This window comes from Oncorhynchus mykiss, chromosome 8 (assembly GCF_013265735.2).
Source record: "Oncorhynchus mykiss isolate Arlee chromosome 8, USDA_OmykA_1.1, whole genome shotgun sequence".
Classification (NCBI taxonomy): Eukaryota; Metazoa; Chordata; class Actinopteri; order Salmoniformes; family Salmonidae; genus Oncorhynchus; species Oncorhynchus mykiss.
In genome coordinates this window covers 87,677,353-87,692,433 of record NC_048572.1, presented here as the reverse complement: position 1 = coordinate 87,692,433, position 15,081 = coordinate 87,677,353, and the positions used below count along the sequence as shown (strand labels likewise).

Below are 15,081 nucleotides of genomic sequence, written 5' to 3'. Positions count from 1 at the left end.
TTCCTATTCTCCTCCTCGACAAGGATTTAAAAGCATTGGATTGGTGAGGAAATATCCTCCAATACACATTGTTTAAAATCCTTGATGGGGTCGCGTGCTGTGAACGACTGCATGCTTCCGTGAGAAGAGAAAGAGAGGAGGAGGAGGAAAGAGAGCGAGAGGGAGGGGAGGAGAATGAAAATTGGGCTCTGGATGTCACGAAACCCTCTGGACACACGGTTCTGGTTTGGGATAAATTAACACTGTAGTCCTCTTCCCGGCACAGCCAGAAGAGGACTGGCCACCCCACATAGCCTGGTTCCTCTCTACCTGGTACAGCCAGAAGAGGACTGTCCACCCCACATAGCCTGGTTCCTCTCTACCTGGTACAGCCAGAAGAGGACTGGCCACCCCACATAGCCTGGTTCCTCTCTAGGTTTCTTCCTAGGTTTTGGCCTTTCCAGGGAGTTTTTTCCTAGCCACCGTGCTTCTACACCTGCATTGCTTGCTGTTTGAGGGTTTTAGGCTGGGTTTCTGTACAGCACTTTGAGATATCAGCTGATGTACGAAGGGCTATATAAATAAATCTGATTTAGTCTCTGTGTACGTCTCAAATGGCACCAGATTCGGGACGTTGCCCTAAATCTCCCTGAACTAATATTATCCAAAGTTACTGTAATTGAATCAGACACCAGAAAAGAATTCCGTAACTGCTATAGAATGTGTGTGTATTAACACAAATATACATCGTTACAGTCATAACTATTACCATATACTAAAGGAACGCCCTCATGAAAAAACATGTACAAACAAAAACATGTACTAACAAAAGAAATCAGATCATAACAATGATCCCCCCCCCAAAAAAAAAATCTATTCATCAAATGTTGGTTTATTTTCAAAGTGTAAGAGAACAACGTTTATATGTGCATATATCATAATTGTGTGTCCTAAATATTTTAATTGTGCAACTAGTCAAGCTACAGTATATACAGACGTGGTGTATCGATCGCTCTCTGACGGTAGCTACAGATGTGGTATCTCTCTCTGATGACAGGCTACTGATACAGATGTGGTATCTCTCTCTGATGACAGGCTAGTGATACAGATGTGGTATCTCTCTCTGATGACAGGCTAGTGATACAGATGTGGTATCTCTCTCTGATGACAGGCTAGTGATACAGATGTGGTATCTCTCTCTGATGATAGGCTACTGATACAGATGTGGTATCTCTCTCTGATGACAGGCTAGTGATACAGATGTGGTATCTCTCACTGATGACAGGCTAGTGATACAGATGTGGTATCTCTCTCTGATGACAGGCTAGTGATACAGATGTGGTATCTCTCTCTGATAGGCTACTGATACAGATGTGGTATCTCTCACTGATAGGCTACTGATACAGATGTGGTATCTCGCTCTGATCGGCTAGTGACACTGTATAACAGTAAATCTTGTCGGACTCATGCCGCTTGGGCTGAACAGACAATGAACAGCCCTCCTTCAGACTGCTTGTCAAAGGTCAGGGGTCAAATCCATTCCAATTCCGCAAGCAAACTGAAAATTCCAATAATTCCCAATTTTCCACCATTTGTATTTTCCCCAAAATGAGGATGGAAATTTTGACTTGGAATGTTGGTTTATTTCCAGAACCGACATGGTATTAACCTGTTACCCCGGCTGTCTTATCGAAGGCCCAAGACTTTGGTATAACCTGTATGTATGAAAAGCAGAATGGTGACTCCTACAGTGTAACATCAACCAATCATTACAATAAAAACAGCCATTTTAAGATCCACATGTAAAAAGATATACACAACAAAAATGTTATGCAGAGAATCACAATTTTTGTTGTTGTTGTTGTCTTAAAATACAGTAAGGTTAAACAACAAAAAAAAAACACTTAAATGTTACTGATATTCAATAAAGTAAAATAAATAAAAGTTATAATAAGAAGTTATAATAAGAAGAACCCTGTCTGTCTAAATAGCAACAAATGTTTTTTTTTTTTTTTTTTTAAATGTGAAAAATATACATTAATGGTCGTCGTAGTAGATAGTAGCCTAAACATTATTATTATTATTATTATTTTTCTACATGAAGTGGGGAAAAAACAAAAAACCTAAACAATTCAATAAAATACAATTCAATAGGATCATATTTACTACATGCCCATTATGTCATTACAGTAATGGACACGGTATGATCCCACCATCTTCTCATTGTTACACCTCAGTACATATCACAGGGCCAGTATTCATGTGTTTATGGATGCTTGTGTGTGTGTGTGTGCACATGTGTATTCATGAGTGTTAGTGCATGTATGTGTGTGTGTCTGTCACTATATACGCATGGTGTGTGTGTGTGTGTGTGTGTCTGTGTAACAGTCCGTCCTTACGAATGTGGCCCAGCCTCTAGCTTCCAGTCCCTCTGGCTCTGCGTGTCGGCATCTCCCTGGATGCCGCCCGGGGCGGCGGTGGCGGCGGCGGCGGGGGACAGCGTTCTGCGCTGGCTGTGCATCGTGTTCCAGTGGCGCTTCAGGTCCGATGCTTTGATGAACGCCTTGTCACAGGAGCCGCAGTTGAAGGGCCTCTCCCCTCGGTGCTGCCGCTCGTGGTCTCGCAGGTGGGACTTGTGCTTGAAGGCCTTTTCACACATCTGGCATCCGAAGGGTCTCTCGTTGCTGTGGACCCTCTCGTGCCGCTTTAAGTCGGGCCCTCGTATGAACGCCTTGCCACAGACCAGGCAGCGGTGCGGTTTAAAGCCCGTGTGGATCTTCAGGTGCTCTTTGAGGTGGGCCTGGGTGGTAAAGGTTTTGGGGCACACCTCGCAAGCGAACGGACGGTGGGCCAGGTGGGACTTGTCTTTCTTGGGGCCGTCTCCGCCTGGTTTCATTCCCGGGTGGATGCCGTCAGAGCGGTGGCCGTACAGCAGGTAGTCAAGCTTCATATCGCTGGAGGAGGAGGACGAGGAGGTCCAGCCGTGGGCGCTGTGGGGGTCTTTAGACATGTTCCCGCCGAAGTGAGGAGGGACCCCGTGAGGCCCCCCGGAGCCCATGGCCTCCATCCCTCCATCGTAGAAGCTGTTCTTCCTCACCTCCTCCATAGCCAGCTCTTTGAGGATGGCGTCCTGGGCTCTCATACCGTCGCCTGGCGCCTGGTTCTCACGACTCAGCTTCATGTTGGGCTCACGTTTCTGCGAACACAGGTTGTCGAGGAACGTGATCCCCAGGACCTGTCCGGATGACATCATGAGGTTGATGTCCTTTTTGCGGACCGCGAGCCTGGCGGTGTACATGTAATTGAGGACCTCCTCGAAGATGTCTGAACGGATGAAGTCGAGCTCCACGATGGAGTTGTCCACCTCGTTCTGTTTTTTAAACAGCTTCTTGAAGTAGATGCTGCAGGCGGCCAGGACACAACGGTGAGCTCTGAACTCAACGTTTTCCACCACAACCACAACGTCACAGTGGTCCCCTTCCATCCTCTGCTGGTTCAACATCTTCAGGAAACTGGTCTTGTGATCGTAGTCGATGTATTTCAGGAATTCACCCATGATTGCAGGTTTATTTAGATGGTATTTACCTGCAAAAAAAACAAATGCCGTGTCCAATGGTAACTGAAAAAAAAGTGTCTGTTTTATAATAGTTTTTGGTAAATATAAAAAAGGTTTCGAGTTTTAATTTAATTGGCGTGTCGAATATCAATAATAGCCGAGTGTTACGAATTAATGTAGATTAGTTAGTACACAGTATACACATCGGTATCGATCAAATATATATATATAAATATAATTGTCACACCAAAGCAAACTTCTGAAATGTGTTCGGTCGGCTGTTGCTTCGTATATATATTGTTGTTCGTCGGTTCCCATCCAACAGTGAGAGTATCCACAGCTGACGACGAGACAATAACAGACCGCAGTAACAATGCCAAATCAGTCAAGCAGCAATCGGCTTTTGGGGGAAGGAAAATAAAAACAACACGGAACTGTCGAAAAAAAAAATGCAGGTATCCGCAATAAAATGAAATCCCAACGCATATGGATACAAAACTGTTTTGTACCCAGCGGTGAAAATAAACGGTATTTCTGCGAGTTATAAGGAATTATAAAAACGCCCTTTCGTAGCCAGTTATTTCTGCTACCACTGCTGACCCGTGTACGTTTCACATTTCAGAGAGCCCAGCCATTTTGCCCAGCAAGCCTCCATTAGAAGGTTTTCCTGAACTTTTGTCCAAGTTAAAACACCAAACAGAACAGTTCATTTACACTGGTCGATGAAATGTGTAAATATAAGATTGGTCCCCTTCGAGAAGAAGAAGAAGAAAAAATGTCTATACCAGAAACACGAATCCGGTTTGGTGTTGTCACGCAAGGCTGCAGTCGAAGACGACGCAACAACCCTGGTCTCTCTGCCTCTTCCTCCACCTTGTTGTGACCGTCAGCTCTCAGAGGAAGTGACGCTGGTGTTTCTGCCCTCTGTAGGACTGGAGGGGAATTACAGGCAGGTTCTCTCTACTGTACTCTAACAATGGATGTAAATATGACCCTCATAAATCAACCAAATTAGTCCCCCAACCCCCAAAAACAAAACAAAAAACGGGTAAACTTTCAAGTGCCTTCTGGTAAACTTGATCATGTTTCTTGGGTTCTGAACTGCTCATAACCCCCCCCTCCATCTACATGACTAATTTCCCCCCCATCTACATGACTAGTTCCCCCCCATTCTACATGACTCAGTCCCCCCCCATCTACATGACTCAGTTCCCCCCCATCTACATGACTCAGTTCCCCCCCATTCTACATGGCTCAGTTTCCCCCCCCCCCCATTCTACATGACTCAGTTCCCCCCCATCTACATGACTCAGTCCCCCTTCCATCTACATGACTAATTTCCCCCCCATCTACATGACTCAGTCCCCCCCATCTACATGACTCAGTCCCCCCCCCCCATTCTACATGACTCAGTTCCCCCCCATCTACATGACTCAGTCCCCCCTCCATCTACATGACTAATTTCCCCCCCATCTACATGACTCGGTTCCCCCCATCCACATGACTAATTACACCCAATCATCATGACCCCCCCCTATCTACATCACTCAGTTCCCCCAATCCACATGACTAATTACACCCAATCATCATGACTCCCCCCTATCTACATCACTCAGTTCCCACCAATCCACATGCCTAATTCCCCCTATCCACATGACTAATTCCCCTCTTCAACATGACTAATTCCCCCCTTCAACATGACTAATTATCCCCATCAACATGACTAATTATCCCCATCAACATGACTAATTATTCCCATCAACATGACTCATTCCCCCATCAACATGACTCATTCCCCCATCAACATAACTAATTCCCCCCATCTACATGACTCAGTCCCCCTAATTTCCCCCCCATCTACATGACTCAGTCCCCCCCCCATCTACATGACTCAGTTCCCCCCCCCATTCTACATGACTCAGTTCCCCCCCATCTACATGACTCAGTCCCCCCTCCATCTACATGACTAATTTCCCCCCCATCTACATGACTCGGTTCCCCCCATCCACATGACTAATTACACCCAATCATCATGACCCCCCCCTATCTACATCACTCAGTTCCCCCAATCCACATGACTAATTACACCCAATCATCATGACTCCCCCCTATCTACATCACTCAGTTCCCACCAATCCACATGCCTAATTCCCCCTATCCACATGACTAATTCCCCTCTTCAACATGACTAATTCCCCCCTTCAACATGACTAATTATCCCCATCAACATGACTAATTATCCCCATCAACATTACTAATTATTCCCATCAACATGACTCATTCCCCCATCAACATGACTCAGTCCCCCATCAACATAACTAATTCCCCCCATCTACATGACTCAGTCCCCCTTCCATCTACATGACTAATTTCCCCCCCATCTACATGACTCAGCCCCCCCCATCTACATGACTCAGTCCCCCCCCCCCATTCTACATGACTCAGTTCCCCCCCATCTACATGACTCAGTCCCCCCTCCCTCTACATGACTAATTTCCCCCCCATCTACATGACTTGGTTCCCCCCCATCCACATGACTAATTACACCCAATCATCATGACCCCCCCCCTATCTACATCACTCAGTTCCCCCAATCCACATGACTAATTACACCCAATCATCATGACTCCCCCCTATCTACATCACTCAGTTCCCACCAATCCACATGCCTAATTCTCCCTATCCACATGACTAATTCCCCTCTTCAACATGACTAATTCCCCCCTTCAACATGACTAATTATCCCCATCAACATGACTAATTATCCCCATCAACATGACTAATTATTCCCATCAACATGACTCATTCCCCCATCAACATAACTAATTCCCCCAATCCACATGACTAATTCCCCCCTTCAACATGACTAATTCCCCCCTTCAACATGACTAATTCCCCAATCCACATGACTAATTCCCCCCTTCAACATGACTAATTCCCCCATCAACACGACTAATTGACTAATTCCCCCATCAACATGACTAATTCCCCCAATCCACATGACTAATTCCCCCCTTCAAAATGACTAATTCCCCCAATCCACATGACTAATTCCCCCCTTCAACATGACTAATTCCCCCATCAGCATGACTAATTCCCCCATCAACATAACTCATTCCCCCAATCCACATGACTAATTCCCCCCTTCAACATGACTAATTCCCCCCTTCAACATTACTAATTCCCCCATCAACATGACTAATTCCCCCATCAACATAACTAATACCCCCAATCCACATGACTAATTCCCCCCTTCAACATGACTAATTCCCCCAATCCACATAACTAATTCCCCCAATCCACATGACTAATTCCCCCCTTCAACATGACTAATTCCCCCAATCCACATGACTAATTCCCCCCTTCAACATGACTAATTCCCCCATCAACATGACTAATCCCCCCTTCAACATGACTCATTAACCATCAACATAACTAATTCCCCCAATCCACTTGGCTGTTTACCCTCGTATACATGACTCATTCCAGCCCCCCTTCTGAATTATTTGTTCCAGCCCCCCTCCTAAATGGCTCATTCCCCCCATCTACATGACTATTTATCCCCATCTACAACACTAATTCCCCCCATCCACATGACTCATTGTCCCCATCTCTATGACTAATCCCCCATCCACATGACTAATCCCTCCATCTACATGACTAATCCCTCCATCTACATGACTAATCCCCCCATCTACATGACTAATCCCCCATCTACATGACTAATCCCCCATCTACATGACTAATCCCCCCATCTACATGACTAATCCCCCCATCTACATGACTAATCCCCCATCTACATGACTAATCCCCCATCTACATGACTAATCCCCCCATCAACATGACTAATCCCCCCATCTACATGACTAATCCCTCCATCTACATGACTAATCCCCATCTACATGACTAATCCCTCCATCTACATGACTAATCCCTCCATCTACATGACTAATCCCCCATCTACATGACTAATCCCTCCATCTACATGACTAATCCCTCCATCTACATGACTAATCCCCCCATCTACATGACTAATCTGCCATCTACATGACTAAAAACCCCATCTACATGACTAATCCCCCCATCAACATGACTAATCCCCCATCTACATGACTAATCCCCCCATCTACATGACTAATCCCTCCATCTACACGACTAATCCCTCCATCTACATGACTAATCCCCATCTACATTACTAATCCCCCCACCTACATGACTAATCCCCCCATCTACATGACTAATCCCCCATCTACACGACTAATCCCCCATCTACATGACTAACCCCCATCTACATGACTAATCCCTCCATCTACATGACTAATCCCCCCATCTACATTACTAATCCCTCCATCTACATTACTAATCCCCCATCTACATGACTAATCCCCCATCTACATGACTAATCCCCCATCTACATGACTAATCCCCCATCTACATGACTAATCCCCCATCTACATGACTAATCCCCCATCTACATGACTAATCCCCCCATCTACACGACTAATCCCCCATCTACATGACTAATCCCCCATCTACATGACTAATCCCCCCATCTACATGACTAATCCCTCCATCTACATAACTAATCCCTCCATCTACATGACTAATCCCCCATCTACATGACTAATCCCCCCATCTACATAACTAATCCCCCCATCTACATGACTAATCCCCCATCTACATAACTAATCCCCCCACCTACATGACTAATCTTTATTTTGGTCTGTGTGCTGCAATTTAGCTTTTATATGATGTGTACATCAAATAAACCTTACTACATTATCCACTATCATCATGTTCCAACATGTTTTATATTGTATTTTACAAGACAACTATGTAAACTGACCCGTGTACGTTTCACATTTCAGAGAGCCCAGCCATTTTGCCCAGCAAGCCTCCATTAGAAGGTTTTCCTGAACTTTTGTCCAAGTTAAAACACCAAACAGAACAGTTCATTTACACTGGTCGATGAAATGTGTAAATATAAGATTGGTCCCCTTCGAGAAGAAGAAGAAGAAAAAATGTCTATACCAGAAACACGAATCCGGTTTGGTGTTGTCACGCAAGGCTGCAGTCGAAGACGACGCAACAACCCTGGTCTCTCTGCCTCTTCCTCCACCTTGTTGTGACCGTCAGCTCTCAGAGGAAGTGACGCTGGTGTTTCTGCCCTCTGTAGGACTGGAGGGGAATTACAGGCAGGTTCTCTCTACTGTACTCTAACAATGGATGTAAATATGACCCTCATAAATCAACCAAATTAGTCCCCCAACCCCCAAAAACAAAACAAAAAACGGGTAAACTTTCAAGTGCCTTCTGGTAAACTTGATCATGTTTCTTGGGTTCTGAACTGCTCATAACCCCCCCCTCCATCTACATGACTAATTTCCCCCCCATCTACATGACTAGTTCCCCCCCATTCTACATGACTCAGTCCCCCCCCATCTACATGACTCAGTTCCCCCCCATCTACATGACTCAGTTCCCCCCCATTCTACATGGCTCAGTTTCCCCCCCCCCCCATTCTACATGACTCAGTTCCCCCCCATCTACATGACTCAGTCCCCCTTCCATCTACATGACTAATTTCCCCCCCATCTACATGACTCAGTCCCCCCCATCTACATGACTCAGTCCCCCCCCCCCCCATTCTACATGACTCAGTTCCCCCCCATCTACATGACTCAGTCCCCCCTCCATCTACATGACTAATTTCCCCCCCATCTACATGACTCGGTTCCCCCCATCCACATGACTAATTACACCCAATCATCATGACCCCCCCCTATCTACATCACTCAGTTCCCCCAATCCACATGACTAATTACACCCAATCATCATGACTCCCCCCTATCTACATCACTCAGTTCCCACCAATCCACATGCCTAATTCCCCCTATCCACATGACTAATTCCCCTCTTCAACATGACTAATTCCCCCCTTCAACATGACTAATTATCCCCATCAACATGACTAATTATCCCCATCAACATGACTAATTATTCCCATCAACATGACTCATTCCCCCATCAACATGACTCATTCCCCCATCAACATAACTAATTCCCCCCATCTACATGACTCAGTCCCCCTAATTTCCCCCCCATCTACATGACTCAGTCCCCCCCCCATCTACATGACTCAGTTCCCCCCCCCATTCTACATGACTCAGTTCCCCCCCATCTACATGACTCAGTCCCCCCTCCATCTACATGACTAATTTCCCCCCCATCTACATGACTCGGTTCCCCCCATCCACATGACTAATTACACCCAATCATCATGACCCCCCCCTATCTACATCACTCAGTTCCCCCAATCCACATGACTAATTACACCCAATCATCATGACTCCCCCCTATCTACATCACTCAGTTCCCACCAATCCACATGCCTAATTCCCCCTATCCACATGACTAATTCCCCTCTTCAACATGACTAATTCCCCCCTTCAACATGACTAATTATCCCCATCAACATGACTAATTATCCCCATCAACATTACTAATTATTCCCATCAACATGACTCATTCCCCCATCAACATGACTCAGTCCCCCATCAACATAACTAATTCCCCCCATCTACATGACTCAGTCCCCCTTCCATCTACATGACTAATTTCCCCCCCATCTACATGACTCAGCCCCCCCCCATCTACATGACTCAGTCCCCCCCCCCCATTCTACATGACTCAGTTCCCCCCCATCTACATGACTCAGTCCCCCCTCCATCTACATGACTAATTTCCCCCCCATCTACATGACTTGGTTCCCCCCCATCCACATGACTAATTACACCCAATCATCATGACCCCCCCCCTATCTACATCACTCAGTTCCCCCAATCCACATGACTAATTACACCCAATCATCATGACTCCCCCCTATCTACATCACTCAGTTCCCACCAATCCACATGCCTAATTCTCCCTATCCACATGACTAATTCCCCTCTTCAACATGACTAATTCCCCCCTTCAACATGACTAATTATCCCCATCAACATGACTAATTATCCCCATCAACATGACTAATTATTCCCATCAACATGACTCATTCCCCCATCAACATAACTAATTCCCCCAATCCACATGACTAATTCCCCCCTTCAACATGACTAATTCCCCCCTTCAACATGACTAATTCCCCAATCCACATGACTAATTCCCCCCTTCAACATGACTAATTCCCCCATCAACACGACTAATTGACTAATTCCCCCATCAACATGACTAATTCCCCCAATCCACATGACTAATTCCCCCCTTCAAAATGACTAATTCCCCCAATCCACATGACTAATTCCCCCCTTCAACATGACTAATTCCCCCATCAGCATGACTAATTCCCCCATCAACATAACTCATTCCCCCAATCCACATGACTAATTCCCCCCTTCAACATGACTAATTCCCCCAATCCACATGACTAATTCCCCCCTTCAACATGACTAATTCCCCCCTTCAACATTACTAATTCCCCCATCAACATGACTAATTCCCCCATCAACATAACTAATTCCCCCAATCCACATGACTAATTCCCCCCTTCAACATGACTAATTCCCCCAATCCACATAACTAATTCCCCCAATCCACATGACTAATTCCCCCCTTCAACATGACTAATTCCCCCAATCCACATGACTAATTCCCCCCTTCAACATGACTAATTCCCCCATCAACATGACTAATCCCCCCTTCAACATGACTCATTAACCATCAACATAACTAATTCCCCCAATCCACTTGGCTGTTTACCCTCGTATACATGACTCATTCCAGCCCCCCTTCTGAATTATTTGTTCCAGCCCCCCTCCTAAATGGCTCATTCCCCCCATCTACATGACTATTTATCCCCATCTACAACACAAATTCCCCCCATCCACATGACTCATTGTCCCCATCTCTATGACTAATCCCCCATCCACATGACTAATCCCTCCATCTACATGACTAATCCCTCCATCTACATGACTAATCCCCCCATCTACATGACTAATCCCCCATCTACATGACTAATCCCCCATCTACATGACTAATCCCCCCATCTACATGACTAATCCCCCATCTACATGACTAATCCCCCATCTACATGACTAATCCCCCATCTACATGACTAATCCCCCCATCAACATGACTAATCCCCCCATCTACATGACTAATCCCTCCATCTACATGACTAATCCCCATCTACATGACTAATCCCTCCATCTACATGACTAATCCCTCCATCTACATGACTAATCCCCCATCTACATGACTAATCCCTCCATCTACATGACTAATCCCTCCATCTACATGACTAATCCCCCCATCTACATGACTAATCTGCCATCTACATGACTAAAAACCCCATCTACATGACTAATCCCCCCATCAACATGACTAATCCCCCATCTACATGACTAATCCCCCCATCTACATGACTAATCCCTCCATCTACACGACTAATCCCTCCATCTACATGACTAATCCCCATCTACATTACTAATCCCCCCACCTACATGACTAATCCCCCCATCTACATGACTAATCCCCCATCTACACGACTAATCCCCCATCTACATGACTAACCCCCATCTACATGACTAATCCCTCCATCTACATGACTAATCCCCCATCTACATTACTAATCCCTCCATCTACATTACTAATCCCCCATCTACATGACTAATCCCCCATCTACATGACTAATCCCCCATCTACATGACTAATCCCCCATCTACATGACTAATCCCCCATCTACATGACTAATCCCCCATCTACATGACTAATCCCCCCATCTACACGACTAATCCCCCATCTACATGACTAATCCCCCATCTACATGACTAATCCCCCCATCTACATGACTAATCCCTCCATCTACATAACTAATCCCTCCATCTACATGACTAATCCCCCATCTACATGACTAATCCCCCCATCTACATAACTAATCCCCCCATCTACATGACTAATCCCCCATCTACATAACTAATCCCCCCACCTACATGACTAATCTTTATTTTGGTCTGTGTGCTGCAATTTAGCTTTTATATGATGTGTACATCAAATAAACCTTACTACATTATCCACTATCATCATGTTCCAACATGTTTTATATTGTATTTTACAAGACAACTATGTAAACTGACCCGTGTACGTTTCACATTTCAGAGAGCCCAGCCATTTTGCCCAGCAAGCCTCCATTAGAAGGTTTTCCTGAACTTTTGTCCAAGTTAAAACACCAAACAGAACAGTTCATTTACACTGGTCGATGAAATGTGTAAATATAAGATTGGTCCCCTTCGAGAAGAAGAAGAAGAAAAAATGTCTATACCAGAAACACGAATCCGGTTTGGTGTTGTCACGCAAGGCTGCAGTCGAAGACGACGCAACAACCCTGGTCTCTCTGCCTCTTCCTCCACCTTGTTGTGACCGTCAGCTCTCAGAGGAAGTGACGCTGGTGTTTCTGCCCTCTGTAGGACTGGAGGGGAATTACAGGCAGGTTCTCTCTACTGTACTCTAACAATGGATGTAAATATGACCCTCATAAATCAACCAAATTAGTCCCCCAACCCCCAAAAACAAAACAAAAAACGGGTAAACTTTCAAGTGCCTTCTGGTAAACTTGATCATGTTTCTTGGGTTCTGAACTGCTCATAACCCCCCCCCTCCATCTACATGACTAATTTCCCCCCCATCTACATGACTAGTTCCCCCCCATTCTACATGACTCAGTCCCCCCCCATCTACATGACTCAGTTCCCCCCCATCTACATGACTCAGTTCCCCCCCATTCTACATGGCTCAGTTTCCCCCCCCCCCATTCTACATGACTCAGTTCCCCCCCATCTACATGACTCAGTCCCCCTTCCATCTACATGACTAATTTCCCCCCCATCTACATGACTCAGTCCCCCCCATCTACATGACTCAGTCCCCCCCCCCCCATTCTACATGACTCAGTTCCCCCCCATCTACATGACTCAGTCCCCCCTCCATCTACATGACTAATTTCCCCCCCATCTACATGACTCGGTTCCCCCCATCCACATGACTAATTACACCCAATCATCATGACCCCCCCCTATCTACATCACTCAGTTCCCCCAATCCACATGACTAATTACACCCAATCATCATGACTCCCCCCTATCTACATCACTCAGTTCCCACCAATCCACATGCCTAATTCCCCCTATCCACATGACTAATTCCCCTCTTCAACATGACTAATTCCCCCCTTCAACATGACTAATTATCCCCATCAACATGACTAATTATCCCCATCAACATGACTAATTATTCCCATCAACATGACTCATTCCCCCATCAACATGACTCATTCCCCCATCAACATAACTAATTCCCCCCATCTACATGACTCAGTCCCCCTAATTTCCCCCCCATCTACATGACTCAGTCCCCCCCCCATCTACATGACTCAGTTCCCCCCCCCATTCTACATGACTCAGTTCCCCCCCATCTACATGACTCAGTCCCCCCTCCATCTACATGACTAATTTCCCCCCCATCTACATGACTCGGTTCCCCCCATCCACATGACTAATTACACCCAATCATCATGACCCCCCCCTATCTACATCACTCAGTTCCCCCAATCCACATGACTAATTACACCCAATCATCATGACTCCCCCCTATCTACATCACTCAGTTCCCACCAATCCACATGCCTAATTCCCCCTATCCACATGACTAATTCCCCTCTTCAACATGACTAATTCCCCCCTTCAACATGACTAATTATCCCCATCAACATGACTAATTATCCCCATCAACATTACTAATTATTCCCATCAACATGACTCATTCCCCCATCAACATGACTCAGTCCCCCATCAACATAACTAATTCCCCCCATCTACATGACTCAGTCCCCCTTCCATCTACATGACTAATTTCCCCCCCATCTACATGACTCAGCCCCCCCCCATCTACATGACTCAGTCCCCCCCCCCCATTCTACATGACTCAGTTCCCCCCCATCTACATGACTCAGTCCCCCCTCCATCTACATGACTAATTTCCCCCCCATCTACATGACTTGGTTCCCCCCCATCCACATGACTAATTACACCCAATCATCATGACCCCCCCCCTATCTACATCACTCAGTTCCCCCAATCCACATGACTAATTACACCCAATCATCATGACTCCCCCCTATCTACATCACTCAGTTCCCACCAATCCACATGCCTAATTCTCCCTATCCACATGACTAATTCCCCTCTTCAACATGACTAATTCCCCCCTTCAACATGACTAATTATCCCCATCAACATGACTAATTATCCCCATCAACATGACTAATTATTCCCATCAACATGACTCATTCCCCCATCAACATAACTAATTCCCCCAATCCACATGACTAATTCCCCCCTTCAACATGACTAATTCCCCCCTTCAACATGACTAATTCCCCAATCCACATGACTAATTCCCCCCTTCAACATGACTAATTCCCCCATCAACACGACTAATTGACTAATTCCCCCATCAACATGACTAATTCCCCCAATCCACATGACTAA

The 15,081-nt window shown here is 45.7% G+C and overlaps 1 protein-coding gene across 2 annotated transcripts; it reads right to left on the bottom strand.

Annotated features, from left to right (window-relative positions):
* Window positions 1-690: 690 nt before the first annotated feature.
* On the bottom strand, window positions 691-4,503 carry LOC110512127 (zinc finger and BTB domain-containing protein 14). Of its 2 annotated transcripts, none has more exons than XM_036986648.1 (2): window positions 3,783-4,503; window positions 691-3,564 (listed from the first exon to the last, which is right to left on the bottom strand). In XM_036986648.1, the coding sequence occupies exon 2, from the start codon at window positions 3,533-3,535 to the stop codon at window positions 2,375-2,377; it is 1,161 nt and encodes a 386-aa protein (XP_036842543.1). In that variant the 5' UTR covers window positions 3,536-3,564; window positions 3,783-4,503; the 3' UTR covers window positions 691-2,374. The 2 variants fall into 2 exon arrangements, with proteins under 2 accessions (XP_036842543.1, XP_036842544.1); XM_036986649.1 differs by having other exon boundaries at window positions 4,321-4,493.
* Between the last annotated feature and the right edge of the window lie 10,578 nt (window positions 4,504-15,081).

What these genes read in the sequence shown, in the direction of transcription:
- LOC110512127 (XM_036986648.1), bottom strand. Translation starts at nt 3,535, where the DNA reads ATGGGTGAATTCCTGAAATACATCGACTACGATCACAAGACCAGTTTC.